This window comes from Hyla sarda, chromosome 4, assembly GCF_029499605.1.
Source record: "Hyla sarda isolate aHylSar1 chromosome 4, aHylSar1.hap1, whole genome shotgun sequence".
Lineage (NCBI taxonomy): Eukaryota > Metazoa > Chordata > Amphibia > Anura > Hylidae > Hyla > Hyla sarda.
In genome coordinates, this window is record NC_079192.1 from 5,456,236 (window position 1) to 5,478,357 (window position 22,122).

The 22,122-nt window shown below is 46.9% G+C and overlaps 2 protein-coding genes across 2 annotated transcripts in view; one reads left to right on the forward strand and one right to left on the reverse strand.

Annotated features, from left to right (window-relative positions):
* Positions 1-13,748, forward strand: part of LOC130367151 (olfactory receptor 10A7-like) — a 46,570-nt gene extending 32,822 nt beyond the window's left edge. The window contains exons 4-6 of the mRNA XM_056569554.1: positions 9,098-9,190; positions 12,155-12,228; positions 13,702-13,748. Coding sequence (XP_056425529.1) covers positions 9,098-9,190; positions 12,155-12,228; positions 13,702-13,748 — 214 coding nt within the window. The remainder of the gene's footprint in view (positions 1-9,097; positions 9,191-12,154; positions 12,229-13,701) is intronic.
* A 2,556-nt stretch (positions 13,749-16,304) lies between these two features.
* LOC130367152 (olfactory receptor 10C1-like) lies at positions 16,305-17,057 on the reverse strand. The gene has a single exon (XM_056569555.1). It carries the CDS (start codon positions 17,055-17,057, stop codon positions 16,305-16,307), a length of 753 nt encoding a protein of 250 aa, XP_056425530.1.
* Positions 17,058-22,122: the final 5,065 nt, after the last annotated feature.

Genomic DNA, 22,122 nt, shown 5'->3' on the forward strand with positions numbered 1-22,122 from the left:
CACTCTGCCAGGGCCGTTGCCTACCCCGCCAGGGCCGATCCGAGGACCTCACTAAACTGTCCAATCGGTAGTAGAGACAGGCGATGTGTATAAAGGGCAGGGACCTAATGAACCCGAGCTTATGATCCACACTTAGTTGGAATTCTTCTTTCATGGCAAATAATTGCAATCCCCGATCCCTATCACAAACGGGGTTCAACGGGGTTACCCGCACCTGTTTCCCGCATCTGAGGGCATCACACACCTGTTATTGCTCAATCTCGCGATTGATCGTGCAATGTAAGGGGTTATGAAAGCCTCTTGGGTACTGCTGATGCCTACTCCTAACTGCTCCAGTGTCTTTCAGGAACTACTTGCCTTCATGATGCTTCTGGGCTTGGGACTTTAATTTTAGGATTTTTGAAATAGAAACATATATGCTTAATTTACATTTAAACTGTCACGATTCGGCTGGCAGGAGGTGGATCCTCTGTGCCAGAGAGGGATTGGCGTGGACCGTGCTAGTGGACCGGTTCTAAGTTACTACTGGTATTCACCAGAGCCCGCCGCAAAGCGGGATGGTCTTGCAGCGGCGGTAGTAACCAGGTCGTATCCACTAGCAACGGCTCAACCTCTCTGACTGCTGAAGATAGGCGCGGTACAAGGGAGTAGACAAGAGCAAGGTCGGACGTAGCAGAAGGTCGGGGCAGGCAGCAAGGATCGTAGTCAGGGGCAACGGCAGGAGGTCTGGAACACAGGCTAGGAACACACTAGGAAACGCTTTCACTGGCACAATGGCAACAAGATCCGGCAAGGAAGGGAAGGGGAAGTGAGGTTAAATAGGGAAGTGCACAGGTGAATGACTGATTAGACCCACTGCGCCAATCAGCGGCGCAGTGGCCCTTTAAATCGCAGAGACCCGGCGCGCGCGCGCCCTAGGGAGCGGGGCCGCGCGCGCCGGGACAGGACCGACGGAGAGCGAGTCAGGTACGGGAGCCGGGGTGCGCATCGCGAGCGGGCGCCACCCGCATCGCGAATCGCATCCCGGCTGGGGGCGGTATCGCAGCGCACCCGGTCAGTAGATCTGACCGGGGCGCTGCAATAGCGAGGATGTTGCGAGTGCTCCGGGGAGGATCGGGGACCCGGAGCGCTCGGCGTAACATAAACATTTATGGTGCAATGTATGGGGTTAATAAACCCTCTTTGGTACTGTTTTTTTCACATTTTCTGATAATTTTCTCAATAATAAACTTGAATTTTCCAGAATAATAACCGTTACACCATTGAATGCTTGTTGTGTGTGATTTTTTAATTAAAATTTTCAAAAATGATACGGAGATGGATGAACTCTGCTTCTTTATTTCAGAAAACATTACTTTAGTGGTCCACTGTCCTGCATTATAGAGTCTCCTGGACTCTTGGATATGCGCTTGTTCTTAAACAAAGGTACAAAAACCAAATATGGCCGGTCAGGGCAATGGAGATGTTGCGCCTACATCTCACGGCCACATGAGCCCTGTGGGGGATTGTTGGATTTGGTCCTTTGCACCCACACGCTGGGGTCCGGGACACTCAAACTTTGATTTAAATTTCAAATAAAAAAATGATGGCGCTGCTGGGCCTGGGTCTGACATTTCAATGGTCTCCTCATGCATCAGCCAACTCCAGGCTGTGTCTTCAGGCAATATATGGTTTACTGATGCTGCTGCTGGGCCTGGGTCTGGGAATTTCAAATTTTCTCATAGGTAGGACCCGCTATCCAAAATCTTCTTCAAAAATTTCTTAAATTGTTGTGTTTTTTGGGGGGATTGTGAAGCCCAGCTGTGTACTCGTGCATCAGCCAACTCCAGGCTGTGTCATTCAGGCAATATATGGTTTACTGATGCCGCTGCTGGGCCTGGATCTGGGAAATTAAAATGTTATCATAGGAAGCACCTGCTATCCAAAATCTTCGGTTTAAATTTCTAAATTCATCTTTTAATCTTAGGGATTGTGAAGGCCTAGTGCATACTCTTGCTGCCAACACCTTCACGCTATGTCATTCAACCACCATATGGTCTCCTCATACTGCCAACACCTCTACGCTGTGTCATTCAGCCACTATATGGTCTCCTCATGCTGCCAACACCTCCACACTGTGCCATTCAGCCACTATATGGTGTCCTCATGCTCCTAACACCTCCACGCTGTGTTATTCAGCCACTATATGGTCTCCTCATGCGGCCAACACCTCCATTCTGAGTCATTCAGCCACTATATGGTGTCCTCATGCTGCCAACACCTTCACGCTGTGTCATTCTGCCTCTATATGGTGTCCTCATGCTGCCAACACCTCCAAGCTGTGCCATTCAGCCACTATATGGTCTCCTCATCCTGCCAACACCTCCACACTGTGTCATTCAGCCACTATATGGTCTCCTCATGCTGCCAACACCTCCATTCTGAGTCATTCAGCCACTATATGGTGTCCTCATGCTGCCAACAACTTCACGCTGTGTCATTCTGCCACTATATGGTGTCCTCATGCTGCCAACACCTCCACGCTGTGTCATTCAGCCACTATATGGTCTCCTCATGCTGCCAACACCTCCATGCTGTTTCATTCAGCCACTATATGGTCTCCTCATGCTGCAAACACCTCCATGCTATGTCATTCAGCCACTATATGGTCTCCTCATGCTGCCAACACCTCCACACTGTGCCATTCATCCACTATATTGTGTCCTCATATGCCAACACCTCCACACTGTGTCATTCAGTCACTATCCTGATACTGATGCCACCACCAGGCTCTGTAATTGTGTTGCTGTGTGGCAGTGATTCTAAAAGTGATGCTGGTAATCTGAATGTTATTCTGAATAACAGTATTATTTCACTACCCCAGAACACTCCATATGCATTTTACAACACAGCAAAGTGTTCTGTACCCCTTTTGAGACTGTCTGTAGGCTAGAAATAGCCTTTTTTTATATAGATTTGCCACAAAAAATATTCGGATTGAAATGAGCTTTTTTGGAAAATTCGGCGAATCGGCCGAATCAAAGTTTTCAAAAGTCAGCGCATCTCTACTTTAGATTCTGTAAATAGTGGTTAGTGCCTAAACTAAATTTGGGTTCTAGTTCTTTCCACGGATGAAGTCGTCCCAAGAGGGGTAGTTGCAACCCATACGTTTTAGCAGGGCCAGCTTATTGTATGCTATGTGCGGCCTTTTTCTGCCATAAGAATGCCAGGAAGGCAGATTGTAATCTCTGCTGATCAGCATGTTTGACAAGGAGGTGAATAGTTCGTAAAGTAGATAATAAGCGCAAGTGGGCCCTGCCGAAGAGAATAGGACTGTCACTCTTTGGCAGTTATAATTATTTTACAATTTTCAGGAAGACTTGAAGAAAATTCAGTGTATAAAGAAGAGATGCAGAGAGACCGATCCTAACACCCAAATAGGTCAAAGTCATGGGCGAAGTATCTACCAACTGTCATATGCTGTCAGGAGGGAACCATGTCTTCAGAGAGAGTAAGGGACTTTATAGCCCAAAAACGAACCACACTCCATCAAGAAGTCAAGAATGGCAGGCAGATGGACCGCCGGGTCAGCCAGAAATAGAAGCATATCATCCAAGAAACATGTAAGTTTAACTGTATGTGTCCCTACCCGTATCCCCTCAAAAACCAACCTATTTCAAAGGTGCCAGTAGTTCCAGGGTGAGATCAAAAAGCAGCGGAGATATTGGACAACCCTGTCTCATGCCCTTCTGTAGGGCGACCGGCAATGACAAAAAACCTGGAGTGTAGACCTTTGCTTTTGGGGTAGAATACATTAACACCAACTGAAGCCAGGTCACCGACAAGTGCTCCTTAATGAACCCTATCGGATAAAGTCCTATGAGTGGAGGCAAAAAGACTGTTGGCCAGGAGTTTGGAGATGATCTTGATGTCTGGATTAATCAGGGATATGGGCCTATACGTGCATGTTTCTAGAGGGTCTTTACCTAGTTTCTGTAGAGCTTTGATATAGGCAGCTTGGCCCAAGGGGGGAAATAAGGAATCAGAAAGCGTATTAAAAACATCCGGCAACACTATGGAAAATTCCTGCACCATATATATGAAATTCCCCGGGGTACCCGTTCGGACCTGGGGCCTTGTGAGAGGGTAACAATTTGATCACAGTCAATACTTCTCCAGCAGTTATCGGGGCATTTGAAGTCTGCAAATTGAAGTCAAGGTCATTAAGACAGTCCCTCCCTTTATCAACAAAAATCGATTCTTAGGAGTATAAGGACTGAAAATAAAAGTATAACACATTGTTGACATCTTTCAGTTCCATAACAGTCACACCCTGGGAAATTCGCAAGGCCTGAATATGTGTGGGCAGTCTCCAACCCCCTCCCCACGTAAGGCACCTGATTTATTTCCATATCTAAAGAAGTCAGTGTCCCTCTGGTCTTTTCTATAATTCTCCAGTCTGCCAAGCCACAATTCCCATTCAGCATAAATGGCCAACCAATCAGCCTCATCTGTCAGGAGTTGGTGGTATGATGTGTAAGCAAGACAAAGCTTTTCACTAGCTTCCCTATACGTCACAGAGTCTTACGTTTCCCTGTCATCAGAAAAGCTATGCTGTGCCCCTTAATACTGCTTTGGCTGTGTCCCAATACAAAACCGGCTGAGTGACATGCGGAGAGTTTGTAGTCTGAAAGCCCATCCAACACCCATTTAAATGAGCCACAAAAGCCTCTTACCATGTGCTAAATAGGAGCGCCACAAATAATCAGACCCCATGTGGTAGATATCAGAGAATTGCACTATAGCCAAACATTACCATGACACCCTCAAGTCTACCCTGGATCAAATGGCACCCCCTAAAACACGAACCTCCCGACACAGACGGCAGCAACCCTGGCACACGCTAACAACCCGCTTTTTCAGGCGATGCTCTAGGTGTGCTGAACGTCTGTGGAGGAAAACTAAGACTTCCTCAGACTATCTGCACTATAAATTAATGCTTAAATCCTATTACTCTGCTCTTCATCTCGCCAAACAAACATGTTTTACCTCCTTCATCTCCTCTCTGTCTAACAACCCAAAACGCCTTTTTGACACGTTCAACTCTCTCCTTCGGCCTAAAGTACAGACCCCAATCACTGATCTCTGTGCTGAAGATCTGGCCAAATACTTCAAAACTAAAATCGATCACATTCGTGATGAAATCCTCTCCCAGTCCCCTAAAAGTTATGATCCAATTCCCAGCCACGTTTCCTCTTCATCACTCTCAGTTTTTGAGCCTGTAACGGAGGATGAGGTTTCCAGGCTCCTCTCCTCCGCCCGCCCCACTACCTGCTCTAGTGACCCCATGCCTTCACACCTCATCCAGTCTCTCTCTCCTGCTATCAGCTGTCACCTAACTAAAATCTTTAACCTCTCCCTCTCTTCTGGGGTCTTTCCCTCCTCCTTCAAACACTGTATCATAACCCCACTATTGAAAAAAACATCTTTGGACCCGTCCTGTGCAGCCAACTATCGACCAGTCTCAAATCTCCCCTTTATCTCCAAACTCCTGAAACGCTTGGTCTACTCCCGCCTTATCCGCTATCTCTCCGAGAACTCTCTCCTTGACCCCATACAGTCTGGTTTCCGCTCCCTTCACTCCACAGAAACGGCCCTTACCAAAGTCACTAACGATCTTCTGACGGCCAAGTCAAATGGCAATGTCTCTTTACTGATTCTCTTGGACCTGTCTGTGGCTTTTGACACTGTGGATCACCAACTCCTCCTCAGTAGTCTCCGCTCCATCGGTCTCAAGGACTCTGCTCTCACCTGGTTTCCCTCCTATCTCTCTGGCCGCTTCTTTAGCGTCTCATTTTCTGGCTCTACTTCTTCTCCTCTTCCCCTTGCTGTCGGGGTTCCCCAGGGATCGGTCCTGGGTCCTCTACTCTTTTCACTCTACACATCCCCCATTGGAAAAACAATCAGTATATTTGGTTTCCAGTACCACCTCTACGCTGATGACACCCAACTCTATACCTCTTCCTCCAATATCACCCCTGCACTCCTACAGAATACCAGTGACTGTCTCTCTGCCATCTCAGACATCATGTCCTCTTTATATCTGAAACTAAATCTTTCTAAAACAGAACTTCTTGTCTTTTCTCCATCAACTGATACTGTACCTAACCCTGACATTTCCATCTCGGTATGTGGTACTACCATAACTCCCGGGCAGCAGGTTCGCTGTCTTGGAGTTATACTTGACTCTGATCTGTCTTTCACTCCCCATATTCAGTCTCTTTCACGTTCTTGTCACCTGCATCTCAAAAACATTTCAAGAATCCGCCCGTTTCTCACTATTGAAACTGCAAAAACTCTCATTATTGCTTTGATTCACTCCCGCCTCGAATACTGTAACTCTTTACTAATAGGCCTTCCTTTCTCCAAACTCTCACCACTCCAGTCCATCTCTCCCTGCCACAGCCAAACTCATATTCCTCTCCAGCCGCTACACCGACGCCTCCTCCCTGTGCCAGTCACTACACTGGTTACCAATTCAGTCCAGAATACAGTACAAAATCCTCAGTCTCACACACAAAGCTCTCCACAATGCTGCACCTCCCTACATCTCCTCTCTTATCTCCGTCTACCATCCTACACGTTCTCTCCGATCTGCTAATGACCTCACACTAACATCTTCTATAATCCGAACTTCACACTCCCGTCTCCAAGACTTCACTCGTGCTGCACCGGTTCTCTGGAATGCTATCCCTCAATCCCTCAGACTCAACAACAACATCCATAGTTTCAAATGTGGCCTAAAAACACATCTCTTCAGACAGGCCTATAACAGTCTCTAATTGGACTCAACATATCATCAACATATGCCCAACATATCCCCAACATATCCTCAACATATCCTCAACATATCCTCAACATATCCTCAACATATCCTCAACATATCCCCAACATATCCTCAATATATCCCCAACATATCCTCAATATATCCCCACACCTCTTGTTTGAATAGTTATTGTGTAATATTATGTCTGATACTTGTCTTTGTTTGTACTCCATAATTGTAAGTGCTGCAGAATCTGTAGGCGCTATATAAATAAATAAAATAAATAAAATAAAATAAATAACTGGGGAACGGTTCGAGATAATCAAGGGGCCTACAGAGACCTCTCACACCTTGCTCAACAGGCCCAGCAGCATCAAGATCTGAGGGTAGGGGCGTGGGCTGTGGGGTGGGGGTGTGGGGGCATGGGCGACTATGTGGGGGTGGGGAGGGGGCGGATCACAGGGCCAAACTGCTGGGCTGTATCTTCAAGGAGACATGGGAGAAGGAGAGGGGTCTTCACTCCTCTTCTTCCTCATCGACGGCCGGGCTGTCCAAGATGGAATTATCTCTAAGCAGGCTCTTGATGAACCTGCGGCAGTCTCGGACGAACATGTTCTCCCTGTTGATCACGAGGCAGTTCCTGGCAAGCCACACTGCGTCCTTAAAACAGTTCATAAGGCGCCAGGCCTCCTGGATGGCCTCCACGTCGAGGGTCCCAGGGAACAGCCAGTAATGCACCGAGTGGTACGATTGGCAGTTCCTGGGTACAGAGTCTCTGAATTCATGTTCCAGGGCGTTCAACAGACCCTGTGCAAAGGGGCACTCCCAAAACACGTGCAAAGATGTTTCCTCCACATAGGGGCACCGGGGGCAGTACCGGGTTGTGCACAGGTTGCTGGCAGGCATGAACGACCTGAGAGAGAGTCCTCCCTTGACGGCCATCCACAAGTCCATTGGTAAGCCGCTTTGAGGCCACATTAGTCCAAACTGTCTCTGCAGTGGCTGCGGGGAGTCCCGGAACCAGCTCAGTCAAGTCCTTAGCTCGGATGAGCTTGTAGATTGTCTTAGGCTTCCATAGGTCAGGTTTCAGTCCTTCCAGCTGGTGCTCCCTCACAAATCGGACAACATCCCCATAGAACCAGGGAGCGTTCCAGTTGTAAGGGATGGAGCTGTCCCACCTGTCCCAGCCCAGCTGTCTCCAGAGGGTCATGAGAAACAAGCGAGACATGGACCTGCCCGCTGAGCCAGTCTTTTCAACAAGAGTCCGCTGCACGTTGACACATGCAAAGGAGGCCCTCAGCAGAGTGGGGATGTCGGGCACGCCCTTCCCACCCTTGCGGAGCTCCTTATACATCACAGTCCGCTTGACTCTGTCCATTTTGCCCCAGATGAAGCGAAACACTATCCGGGTGATGGCCTTGCAAACGGTGGTATGGGGAGGCCAGGCCTGTGCGGTATATTGGAGCACAGGCAAAACTTCACTCCGCAGGACAAGTGTTTTGCCCTCAATAGAGAGCTTTCTGGAGCTCCACAGTTCAATCTTCGAGTTAATCTTTCATAGTCGGTCTTGCCAAGACTTGAGGGCCGCTCCTTCCTTGCCAAACCAGACTCCGGGAATTTGAATGAAGTCTGGTTTAACAGTAAAGGGGAAGGGGGCGGAAGAAGCCAGGTGCAACTTCCCGAAGAGCATGGCTTCCGACTTCCAGCAGTTTACTTTTGCCCCTGAAGCTCTGCCGAAGTCCTCGCAGGTCTGGACGAGTGCAGTCACCGAACACTGGTCAGCGCAGAAGATGGTCACGTCGTCCATGTAGAGCGAGCACTTGACCTCGTAGCGATCTGGTCCTGGTGCGGTCATCCCTCTGATCTCTCCATTCTGCTGGATAGTCTCTGCGAAGAGCTCTATAAGACAAACAAAAAGAAGAGGTGAAAGAGGGCAGCCTTGTCTAACCCCTGAAAGGATGGAAAAGTGGTTAGTCTTCCAGCCGTTTACCAGCACCGTGCTGTAAAAATCAAAATACATGCTGCCCCCCACCACCATCTCCTCGTACACCTCTAACAGGTCCAGACAGATCAGGTCACCCAGTGCTACATAGAGCTCGGCCGGGCCTGTCACACGTCAGGAGTGGCATCCTCTCCCCGAGGAAAATACTGATCCCGTTTAGCTAGTCAGAGGCCTCTCACCCAGCCAAGCCAGATAACCCTGCTCTGTACTGACGAGGGGCATGAACCATGAAACAGCATTGTGGTAGAGATTTTGCGTAGTACGATTGCAGTACTTTTCGTTCTTATTAGAACCGCAATTCTCGAGAGCATATCACCTGAAGATCATCTCCTGCCTGTCTCGGAACATCTGAAGAAGGAGAAGATCTTGAAGACTGCAGCTCCGTAAGAAGTCGACGAAGAACTTGGAAGAAGGGAATCGGCTGTGAATTCCGGAACTTCGGCGAAGACAAAGGCGGCGCAAAATCTTTTCGAAGAAACTCGCTGCCTTTGGAGAAGGATTTGCATAGCTCCTCCCACCTGGGAAAGAAGACTTTCCGAAGCCTCTCTACAAGCAAGGAAGCGGAAAAGAGCCTGCTGGAAGAAGCCATGGCCTCAACCAGCAAATCCACCCAGGAGGCTGCAGGGCAAGGCCTGGAGGTCCAGCCCCAACCATAGCAAGCTTCAACCTCCACCAGAGCAAATCAGAAGGGTGGTAGAATCCCCAACCTTGAAGCTCCAACCCTGGAGCCCTGGATGAGGCAGACTGTTGCCTTGAAGCTGAAGCCTGTGGACGGAAGGGTGCCGGACATGTCCCACGACGTGTTCTGCAAGAAGATGCTGGCGGATCAAGGCTTCTCCAAGGCTGATAACCTAGGAATAGCAACGTTCATGTCCGGAATCTTCTATATCACCTTTGCCACCATTGGGACCTGTAGAAGATACTGGGAGGCGGTGAAAACGGCGAGTCGCGGATCCCTTTTCTCTCGCTTTGTGGGCAACTGCCCTATTCAAAGAGAGGAGAGGTGGGTGACGGTCTCAATGCGGAACCCACACACCCCAGGCACGGAGATCTCGACCTTCCTGAAGCGTTTCTGCACCGTTGTGAGGGAGCCCACCCGCATCCAGAACTCCCTAGGATACTGGACCTGCAAGTGGTCTGTGGTCGTCAGACTGAACAAGAACCTTGCTTCTCCAGATGGACTACAGCACCTGCCACCGACATTCTCCTTGGGCAACTCCACAGAACTTATCTTCTACCCGGACATGCTGCAGACCTGCAGGAGATGTGGCAAGATGGGCCACGAGGGCAAGGACTGCTGGTTTTGATGTGTGACAGGTCACACGACCAAGGATTGCCCCAAGAGCAAAACCTGCAACCTTTGCGAATTGGTGGCCCACAGCTACAAGGACTGCCCCCAGAGGAAGAGAACATGGGCATCTGTGGCAGTGAGAGCACCGAAGCCAGCCTCAGCTCCAGAGCCAGTAGCACGGATTACCAAGCCGACCAAGGAGGGTAAGAAGGCGAAAGCCACCACCCCTGCCCGTTCCCCTTCCTACTGGTCTGGTGGGGGTGACAGTAGGTCTGCGGGGGTGGCCATCCTGATCAGGGGAGGTAACTTTGCACTTGATTCCGTCCGGGAGCTCGTCTGTGGCAGACTTCTCGTCGCAGACGGTTCCTGGGTGGGTGAGCCCGTGTGGCTCATAAACGTGTATGCCTCCCCTGAGAAGAATGTCCGACTGGAGGTTCTCCAGGCCCTGCGGGCTCAGCTTGCCACCACTAGAGCAGTAGTGTTGGGTGGTGACTTCAACTGCCCCATTGAGGTGGACGGGCGCAGTTCTTGCACATCCGCCAACCTGGACGTGACATCTAAGCTGCTGATTGAGATGGTGACAGAGGCATCCTTGCAGGATGTTGTTGGGTCCATCGGGAACGGCTCCGTAAACTATACGTGGAGCCACCCCGATGGCTTGCTCCGTTCTCGGATAGACTTCATCTTCACTTCGAGAGCAGTCAGAAAGGTGTTGTACTCTATGGTCCCCTGCTTCTTCTCTGACCACAGGGCCATTCGATTTCGGGGGACTCTGGGCCATGGATTCCCACCTGGCCCAGGCTCCTGGAAGTTGAATTGTGCCCTGTTGGCTCAGAGGGAGGTCATGGAGGAACTTAGGGATGCGTACCTTGTATGGCATAATGACAAATGTCTGTTTAACTGCATCAGCGATTGGTGGGAATATATTAAAGTCGAGTTCCGTAGTTTCTTTCAGGCAAAAGGCAGACAACAGGCGTGTGCGAAGAAGTGGGACTTCAGGAAACTGCAGCGCAAGCTGCGGTCCCTGCAGGACCTGCTCCAGTGTGACTGGGACGTCAGGGGGAGCTGGAGGAGACCAAAAAGAGCTTGAAAAGGCACTTTGAGGAGGAATCCAAGCGAATCGTCTTTCGTTCAACCTGGAGAAGGGTGAGAAGTGTAACTCTTTCTTTTTCAGGAAGCTCCATGCTGGCCACACGCCCCTGGCTGAGCTACGAGATGAGACCGGACACATGACGAGGGGCAAGGAGGAGGTGGTGGGGATCGTCTCTGACTTCTACAGCAACCTCTATGCCCCCAAGTCAACCAACCCCGAAGTCGCCGAGAGGTTCCTGTCAGGTATCACTAACGTTGTTGATCCCGCAGGTGCAGCGGCTATGGACGATCCCTTGACGGTGGGGGAGCTGCTCTCTGCCACTAAATCCTTTAAGCCCGACAGGACCCCGGGCAGTAACGGTCTCCCGGCCGAGCTCTATGTAGCGCTGGGTGACCTGATCTGTCCAGACCTGTTGAAGGTGTACGAGGAGATGGTGGGAGGGGGGCAGAATGCCTCCGTCATTGAGGGAAGGAATTATCACGATCTTGTATAAGCGGAAGGGGGAGAGATGTAACCTGAAAAACTGGTGTCCCATCTCTCTCCTGAACGTGGACTACAAGATCTTCGCCAAGGTGCTGGCCAACAGGCTGAAATCTGTCATCGGGTAGATCGTCCATCTGGACCAGACCTGCGGCATTCCTGGTTGCAGGATTGCTGACAGCCTTGCCCTTGTGAGAGACAAGGTCCATTACATCCAGGACCGTGGTGGCCGCGCCGCCCTGGCCAGCTTAGATCAGGAGAAGGCGTTCGACCGTGTCTCCCACGCATTCATGGGCAGGGCTTTGCGAAGGCTAGGTCAGGGGAAGATGTTTTGATCTTTTGTTAACGTCATGTTGATATATAACGAATTTTGATATTTACTGCACGGTGTTGGCGAACGGCTGGAAGACTAACACCTTTTCCATCCTTTACGGGTTAGATAAGGCTGCCCTCTTTCACCTCTTCTTTTTGTTTGTCTTATAGAGCTCTTCGCAGACACTATCCAGCAGAATGGAGAGATCAGAGGGATGACCGCACCAAGACCAGATCGCTACGAGGTCAAGTGCTCGCTCTACATGGACGACGTGACCATCTTCTGCGCTGACCAGCGTTCGGTGACTGCACTCGTCCAGACCTGCGAGGACTTCGGCAGAGCTTCGGGGGCAAAAGTAAACTGCGGGAAGTCGGAAGCCATGCTCTTCGGGGAATGGCACCTGGCTTCTTCCGCCCCCTTCCCTTTTACTGTTAAGCCGGACTTCATTCAAATTCTTGGAGTCTGGTTCGGGAAGGAAGGAGTGGCCCTTAAGTCTTGGCAAGACCGACTAGGAAAGATGAACTCTAAGATCGGACTGTGGAGCTCCATAAAGCTCTCTATTGAAGGCAAAGCACTTGTCCTGCGGAGTGAAGTTTTGCCTGTGCTCCATTATATAGCACAGGCCTGGCCTCCCCATACCACCGTGTGCAAGGCCATCACCCGGACAGTGTTTCGCTTCATCTGGGGCAAAATGGACAGAGTCAAGAGGACTGTGATGTTCAAGGAGCCCCGCAAGGGTGGGAAGGGAATACCCGATATCCCCACTCTGCTGAGGGCCTCCTTTGCATGTGTCAGCGTGCAGCGGACTCTTGTTGAAAAGACTGGCTCAGCGGGCAGGTCCATGTCTCGCTTATTTCTGATGCCCCTCTGGAGACAGCTGGGCTGGGACAGGTGGGACAGCTCCATCCCTTACAACTGGAACGCTCCCTGGTTCTATGGGGATGTTGTCCGGTTTGTGAGGGAGCACCAGCTGGAAGGTCTGAAACCTGACCTATGGAAGCCGAAGACAATCTACAAGCTCATCTGAGCTAAGGACTTGACTGAGCTGGTTCCGGGACTCCCCACAGCCACTGCAGAGACAGTTTGGACTAATGAGGCCTCAAAGCGGCTTACCAATGGACACAAGGACTTGTCGTGGATGGCCGTCAAGGGAGGACTCTCTTTCAGGTAGTTCATGCATGCCCGCAACCTGTGCACAACCCGGTACTGCCCCCGGTGCCCCTATGTGGAGGAAACATCGTTGCACGTGCTTTGGCAGTGCCCCTTTGCACAGGGTCTGTTGGACGTCCTGGAACATGAACTCAGAGACTCTGTACCCAGGAACTGCCAATCGTACCACTCGGCGCTTTACTGTCTGTTCCCTGGGACCCACGACGTGGAGGCCATGCAGGAGGCCTGGCGCCTTATGAACTGTTTTAAGGACGCAGTGTGGCTTGTCAGCTACCGCCTCGTGATCAACAGGGAGAACATGTCCGTCCAGGACTGCCGCAGGTTCATCAAGAGCCTGCTCAAAGATTATTCCATCTTGAACAGCCCGGCCGTCCATGAGGAAGAAGAGGAGTGAAGACCCCTCTCCTTCTCCCATGTCTCCTTGAAGATACAGCCCAGCAGTTTGGCCCTGTGATCCGCCCCCTCCCCACCCCCACATAATCGCCCACGCCCCTACACTGATCACAGATTGTATTGTTTTTCGATATCTTGTGCTTTTCTATTACAGGATTGAGCGGAGTGTTAGAGCAGCATAATGTGCAATGTATAGCTTAGGGAGCCTTTGCTGTGTATTGCACTGTCATGCTTTGTGTGATTGTAATTTATTGTATGACTTATAATGACTGAACGGACAATAAAGCTCTTTCAATAAACCCTGAAACAGCTGTCTGCAGATGAGTTCTCTTTCCTTCTGGAGAGAGTTCTGGCTTGGCATAAAATCCCAATCAGTTCTGAGACTTCTTAACTGGAGTCGGAGCTGGTTGCAGGACACACTACCTGTATAGGGGGGTGTGGTGAGCTCATTTGAATATTTTTTACCCAGGTGCCCGCGGAGTGCAAATGGCCTACTTAAATCTCCGTCTCACGTCAGGAGTGGCGTCCTCTCCCTGAGGAAAATACTGATCCCATATATATATATATATATATATATATATATATATATATATATATATTATTATTATTATTTTTATTTTCACATACCTGACTGTCCGAGCCATTATGAAATCAACAAAGAATGATGAAGGTCTCTATTCAGAGCACGAGCACTTATAAAATAAATAACGGTAATCAATCAGTACCGTATAAATGGGTACAAATGACCCCAAAATATAAAACATATACCTGTAAGTACGAAGAACAATTTAGATCATGTAATATAGGAACGCACCAGAACTGTAGGCACATGAGAAAAATTACCAAACTATAAAACTACTAATTCTCAAGTCTGCTAAATCCTAAAAGGTAACTGCATACCTGAGGAAAAAATGCCAATTCACCAACATATGGGTAAAAAAGGGGATATTTTCTGCAGCACTGGACCAAGTGGATTAAAATAGACTAAGCTCTAATAAGTGGATAAAATGGCCTTTATTTGTAGCACTGGCATATATTTGTAGCATATGTACATATTTACAAAATTAGTAAAACATGATGCAATCTATACAAATTGGATAATGTTTTATCCATCCCGACACAGCGGCGCGACACCCGAGATCTTCCTGCAGCACCCATCATTCGTTTAGAATGCCAGGAGGCTCATGGAGGCTCATGATGTCATGGCCACGCACCATCATGATGTCACAGCCACACCCCCTCAATGCAAGTTGATAGGAGGGGGTGTGGCAACCATCTTGCCCCCTCCAATAGACTTGCATTGAGGGGGCATGACCATGATGTAATAATGGGACGTGGCCATGATGTCACGAGCCTCCAGTGCCACAGCCAGCATTCTAAACTGCGGCATGGATTAAACAATACCCAATTTGTATAGATTGCATCATGTTTTACTAATTTAAAAAAATCTGAAACAGAATTTAGAATTTTTTTTTTCATTTATTATTTTCTGACCTCTATAACTTTTTTTATTTTCCCATGTTTGAGGGCTTATTTTTTTGCACCGTAATCTGTTGTTTGAATCGGTACCATATCAGTATTGATCAGACTTTTTGATCACTTTTTACTTCTTTTTTTCTGGGGTATAATGTGATATAAAAAAAAAATCTTTTTTTCATTTATGCGGTTCACCGAACGGGATAAATAATGTTTTATTTTAATAGTTTGGACAATTACACAGGCGTCAATACCAAATATGTTTATTTTTTATATTTTTTCATATTTTTCTATGGAAAACGGGTAATGGGGGAGGGGGGGTTATTTAAACTTTTAATATGGAATGAGTGTTTTTTCATCTTTTATTTAACTTGTTTTTTACAGTTCCCTTAGAGGACTTTTAGGAAGAACCTAAAACTCATACAGTTCAATGCAGTGCCATAGAACTACATTGATCTGTGTGCTCTATGCTCATTTGATTAAGCCTGCTGCAGACAGCGGCGATCTGAATGGTTAATAGCCAGCTGTGGTGATTGCCAAATGACAGCTATTAGAGGCGGCCCTCAGCTACAGGAGTCAGCTGAGGGCCGCCCAGTATGGCGAAAGCTCAGGTCAGGAGCATACACCGTTAATGGCACAAGGACGTGTATACATGTCCTTTATCGTTAACAGGTTAAAGGAAAACTGTCACATGTTTGCTCCAGCACTTTCCACAGGTACTGATGGATAGTGCGGGAGACGTTGATTCCAATAAGCCCTACCTTAGTTGGATCCTCCGGCTGTTCGCCGGACATCTTAGTTTTATTACATGTGGAAATCTGGCTGTAATGAGCACGGGCGGGGTTTCTGTAGCTTAACTTGCACTGACGTCAGTGACGCTCGTCCACAGTGCCGCCCACTTATGAATATTCATCCCCCCTCCTTCCAGTTAGGTGCAGCGAAGAGAGGGAGAGCTGGAGGGAGGGCTTATGAATATTCAAAAGTGTGCGGCGCTGCGGACGGGCGGCACTGACGTCAGTGCAAGTTAAGATACAGAAACCCTGCCCGTGCCAGTTACAGCCAGATTTCCACATATAATAAAGCTAAGATTGGCGAACGGCCGGGCAGATCCGACCAAGGTAGGGCTCTCTCGCACTATCCATCATTACCATCATTACCTGTGGATATTGCAACCTCAAGTACTGTGTGTGTGTGTGTGTGTGGGGGGGGGGGGGGGTTGGGGTTAAATCTGATGTTAGACAATTATACAGTCTTACACATAAGAGACTTTCTCCATCAAATCTAGAAGATACGCTTATTCTTGGCAAAAGCTTTTTTAAAGTCTTTGTTCCTCAGAGTGTATATGACAGGATTAAGCAGGGGGGTCACCACAGTATAAATCAGAGACAAGACCTTACTCAGGATCGGGGATTGTCCTATTGAAGGAAACATATAAACAATTATTAATGTCCCATAGAATATGGAGACCACAATGAGGTGGGAGCTACAGGTGGAGAAGGCTTTCTGTCTACCAGTATTGGATGGGATCTTCAGAATGGTGATGACAATGGACGAATAAGACATCAAAATTACAATGAAAGGGCAAAATCCAGTTAGAACACCAATGACCAGACTCTGTTTATGGATTATGGATGTATCCGAGCAGGAGAGCAGCAAAATAGGCTCAAAATCACAGTAGAAATGGTGAATAACATGTGGTCCACAGAAATACAGCTTAGTGAAAGAAATAGCGTAGACCGACATCACCAGAAAAGCCACCAACCAGATCATTCCTGCGGACGTCACACAAAACCTATGAGTCATGACAGAATTATACCTGAGGGGGCTACAGATGGCCAGATACCGATCATAAGACATCACCGACAGCAGAAGACATTCCGAAAACTCTGAGATGGCAAAGAGACAAAACTGGATGATGCAGCCGATGAGGGTCATAGAGCTCCCTCCATACAGTACAGTGTGAAGAAGGACGGGGACGATGTCTGTGGTCACCAGGAGGTCACACAATGATAACTGTGTAAGGAAGAAGTACATGGGGGACTGGAGGGGTGTACTGACTAAATACAAGGTTATTATGAGAAGGTTTCCTAAAATAGTCCCACAGTATATAAGAACCAGAAGAGGAAAGACTGCGATTCTGAGGTTTTGTATATTTGAAAATCCAAGAAGAAAAACTGAGGTGATATTATTTGGATGTCTGACCTGGAAGAAGCAGAAGAAATAGAAGAACAATTTTATTCTCAATTATTAAAAATATTTGTAATTTCTGATGTAATAATTTAAATATTATTATTATTATTATTATTATTATTATTACCATATTGCACATGAAGGGATTCAATTTAAATTTTAAGCTCAGCTGAAAGCGGAGATGATCGGGACTATTGCTACAAAATCGCGATGTCCCGATCAGCTTACTGGACAACGAGAGGGTCCTCACCTACCTGTTCGCCATCTGCTCAGCAATCTGTTGCTCAAAGCCTACTTAGCAGGCTAGAGCAACAGAGTGCCGAGAACACTGATCAATGCTATGCTAAGTCATAGCATTGATCAGTGTAAGAAATCAGAAGATTACATGTTAAAGCCCCCTAATGGGGCTAAAAAAAAGTGAATTAAAGTGAATTAACCCCTTCCCTATTAAAAATTTAAATCACCCACCATTTTTTAAATAAAATACTATAATAAAAATAATATGTAGTACCGCCGCGTGTGTAAATGTCCAAACTATTAACCACTTAGGAACCAAGGGCGTGCAGGGCCCTGACACCTTGGTACTTAAGGAGGCATCCCGTGACAATGCCTGGGGGGGTCCTGAGACGCCCCCATGTCGGCGATGGGAATTCACACCGGCGATCTGCAGCGATTCCGGTCATACGGGTCACGTGTGACCTGATGACCCAAAATTAGAATGTGATCTGCGGTGTACTATAGATCTGTGCCCCTCAGGGCTGAAGAACTGTCCTCTAGTGTCCAATAACTCAGGGTGAGTTCCCAATACAAGGACAGGTAGGAAAAAAAAGTTAAAAAAATTGACTAAGTTATTTTTTCTGTGACGACTTTGTCAATCATATGGTGGAGCAAACGAACTTGTACGCCCAACAGTTCATTGCCCACCACCCAGGTTATTTTTTTGGCTAGGTCCAATGAATGGTACGCCATCAATGCAGCCGTAATGAGGACATTTTGGGGCCTCGTGCTGCATATGGGCCTAGTCAAAAAAAGTGTCAGGCAGTACTGGAGCGGTGGCATCCTCTACCAGACTCCACTTTACAGTATGGTCATAGCACAGAGGCGGTTCTAGGCCATTCGGAAATGCCTGCATTACACTGATAATGTTGCATGTCTGTCCCCCCCCCCCTCAAAGTGATCCCGCCTATGACCAGCTTTACAAAGTGAGGCCGGTCATAGATCACTTTGAGGCCAAATTTTTGGAGGCCTACGTACCACTCAGGGAGCTCTCAGCTCTCGGTAGATGAGTCTCTTAACAGTTTTAAGGGGAGACTCATCTTCCGCCAGTATATTCCCTCAAAGCTGGCGCAGTGTGGCATGAAGCTCTACAAACTTTGTGCGAGTACCTCCTGGTACACTTAAAAATTTACAGTATGTAAGGGACAAGGTTCCTGTATTGAACCCCCAGAATGTTGCCCCAAAATCGTTTGGGACCTTGTGAACCCATTGCTGGATAAGGGTTACCACCTTAACGTGGACAACTTTTATACCAGCATCCCTCTTTTCGCATCCCTTGCCGCCAGATCCACGTCCACTTGTGAGACCGCGCGGAAGAATAAGAGAGGCCTCCCTCTAAATTTACTCCAGACACCTATGCTCAAGGGTGAGTCCCGTGACCTTACCCATGAAAACCTGTTGCTGGTCAGGTATAAGGATAAGAGGGATGTCCTTATGCTGACCACTATTCATGGTAACGGCAGCTCACCTGTCCCTGTGCGAGGTACCACAACAACGGTCCTCAAGCCCGATTGTATTCTAGACTACAATCAGTATACTCCGATCTCTCTGATCAAGTCCTCAAGCCATATAATGCCATACGGAAAATATTGGTATGGTACAAAAAATTGCGGTCTTCTTGGTACTGGTTGCCAAGTACAACTCTTTTATACTGTCCGAGCACGCTGGCAACACAGAGACATTCCTGCAGTTCTCAAGAAGAAGTCCTAAGGGCCCTGATCTTTGGCAACCGGGAAAGAGTGGGCCAGACTTTCCAAGGAACTGAAGTTATAGATGCCAGGATTGTCCCAGGCCAGCACTTTCCAGGTGAGGTCTGCCACACTGGAACGAAGGGAAGATCCCAGAAAAAATGCAGAGTGTCTCACAAGAGGGGGATATGGAAGGACACCACCACTCAATGTGAGACTTGTCCTGATCTTCCGGGCTTCTGCATTAAAAACTGCTTCAGGGAGTGTGACCCTTCCATGGAGTACACAATTTTTCCCTTTTCATTTTGATTCCCCATAATTTGACCCCAATGTACCAAGTCCAGAGTACATTCCATTTTTTAACCCTATAAACCACTAAATTGCCCAAAAAACTCTTCTATAAAAAAAAATAAAAAACAAACCTGATAAGACCTCTGGGGGTATTTTTTCCAAAATTGGGTCATGGGTCACTGAGTCACTATCATCGGGGACTTTTTTATGTTTCCTCAAATGTGCAGCGCTCTCTCTCCACCTGAGCGCGGTGCGTATTTGAGGAAACGGCCACACACATCACATTCCCAGATTGATGATTCAGAGCATAGGGTTTGGGGCGGGCATATTTTTTAGTTTTGGCTATGCTCTGGGTCATCATTCTGGGATCAACCTAGTTTGTAATTTTACAGCCCGCTGTACCCCACTTTAATAACTCAGTGGACCCCATGTAACGTTCCTTGACGGGGGGTCCCATTGTTCTGGCTCCATAGGTATCTCTGTAAATGCTCAAGGCCCCTGACTGTGCTCCTGCTCTTCCGAGACATGGTGTAAAGCCGTAGAGCAGTTTACATCGAGATATGAGGCATGTCCTTACTTCCAAGAAATTTATTTCCAAATTTATGCTGACAGTTTCTACTATTGTGAAAATGAAAAAATTGGGGTAACGGCGGCATTTTAGTGTAAAAAATCAAATTTTTCCTCTTCACATCCCACCTATGGGGTGTTAAGGCTTACTGTCCTGCTTGTTACGTTCCTTCAGGGGCGTAGTTTCCAAATTAGTATGCCATGTTTTTTTGGGTGTTCTGGCACCATAGGGGCTTCCTAAATGGGACATGCCCCCCAAGAACTATTTCAGCAAAATTTGCTTTCCAAAAGCCAAATGTGACTCATTCTCTTCTGAGCATTGTAGTTCATGTAGTTCACCCACAGTGCACTTGACATCCACACATGGGGTATTTCCATACTCGGAAGAGATGGGGTTACAAATTTTGGGAAGCATTTTCTCCTTACCCCTTTTAAAAATGTAAAATTTGGGGGAAAGCCAGCATTTTAGTGAAAAAAAATCCATTTAAACATCCAACTATAATGAAAAGTCTTCAAACATCTGTGGGGTGTTAAGGCTCATTGTACTCCTTGCTACATTCCTTGCGGGGTGTAGTTTCCAAAATAGTATGCCATGTGGGTTATTTTTATTTTTTATTTTTATTTGCTGTTCTGGCACCATAGGGGCTTCCTAAATATGACATGCCCTCAAAAAACATTTCAGAAAAACTCACTCTCCAAAATCCATTGTCCCTGCTTCCCTTCTGAGCCCTCTACTGCGTCCGCCGAACACTTTACATCCACATATGAGGTATTTCCTCACTCAAGAGAAATTGGGTTACAAATTTTGGGGGGATTTCTCTCCTTTTACCACTTGTAAAAATTTAAAAACTACAAGAAGATTTTTAATTTTCTCCTTCAATTTGCTGCTATTCCTGTGAAACACCTAAAGGTACATTTACTGAATGTCATTTTGAATACTTTGAGGGATGTAGTTTTTTCATTTATGGGATACTTCTTATATGAAGGCCCGTCAAATCCACTTCAAAACTGAACTGGTCCCTGAAAAATTCAGATTTTAAAAAATTTGTGAAAAATTGAAAAATTGCTGCTGAATTTTGAAGCCCTCTGATGTCTTCCAAAAGTAAAAACATGTCAACTTTATTATGCAGACATAAAGTAGACATATTGTATATGTGAATCAATATATCATTTATTTGGTATGTCTATTTTCCTTACAAGCAGAGAGCTTCAAAGTTAGAAAAATGCAAAATGTTCAAATTTTTCATGAAATTTTGGTATTTTTCACCAAGAAATAATGCAAGTATCGGCAAAAATTTACTACTATGTTAAAGTAGAATATGTCATGAAAAAACAATCTCTGAATCAAATTCATAAGTAAAAGCATCCCAGAGTTATTAATGATTAAAATGACAGTGGTCAGATGTGCAAATAACGCACTGGTCCTTAAGGTGAAAATGGACTTGGTCCTTAAGGGGTTAAAACATAAGGTCGACTTTGGTGAAAAAAATTAAAAACCAACGTCCCAAATTGTGCATTTTTTGTCACTTTATATACCATAAAAACTAATAAAAAGCAATCAAAAAGTCTGATCAAAACAACAATGAAAACTACAGACCATGGTGCAAAAATGAGCCCTCATATAGCCCTATATGCAGAAAAATAAAAAGTTATTGGGGTCAGAAGATGACAATTTTAAACATACTAATTTTGGTGTATGTAGTTAGGATTTTTTTTAAAGTAGTAAAATAAAATAAAACCTACATAAATTTGGTATCCCTGTAACTGTATGGACCTACAAAATAAAGGTGTCATTTTTACCAAAAATTGCACTGTGTAGAAATGGAATGACCCAACATTTACAAATGGTATTTTTTTTCCAATTTCACCCCACAAATACTGTATAAACTCGAGTATAATCCGAGTTTTTCAGCACGATTTTTCGTGCTGAAAACGCCCCCCGCGGCTTATACTCGAGTGAACAAAAACAAACAAAAAAAAGCTTCTGGCATTGCTGTGAGGGGATGGGCCAGGCCATCCATCTTCGGCCATCTATGCTGCAGGGACCATCTGGTGGGGAGGGTTAGTTGTTCCGGGCAGTCCATCTT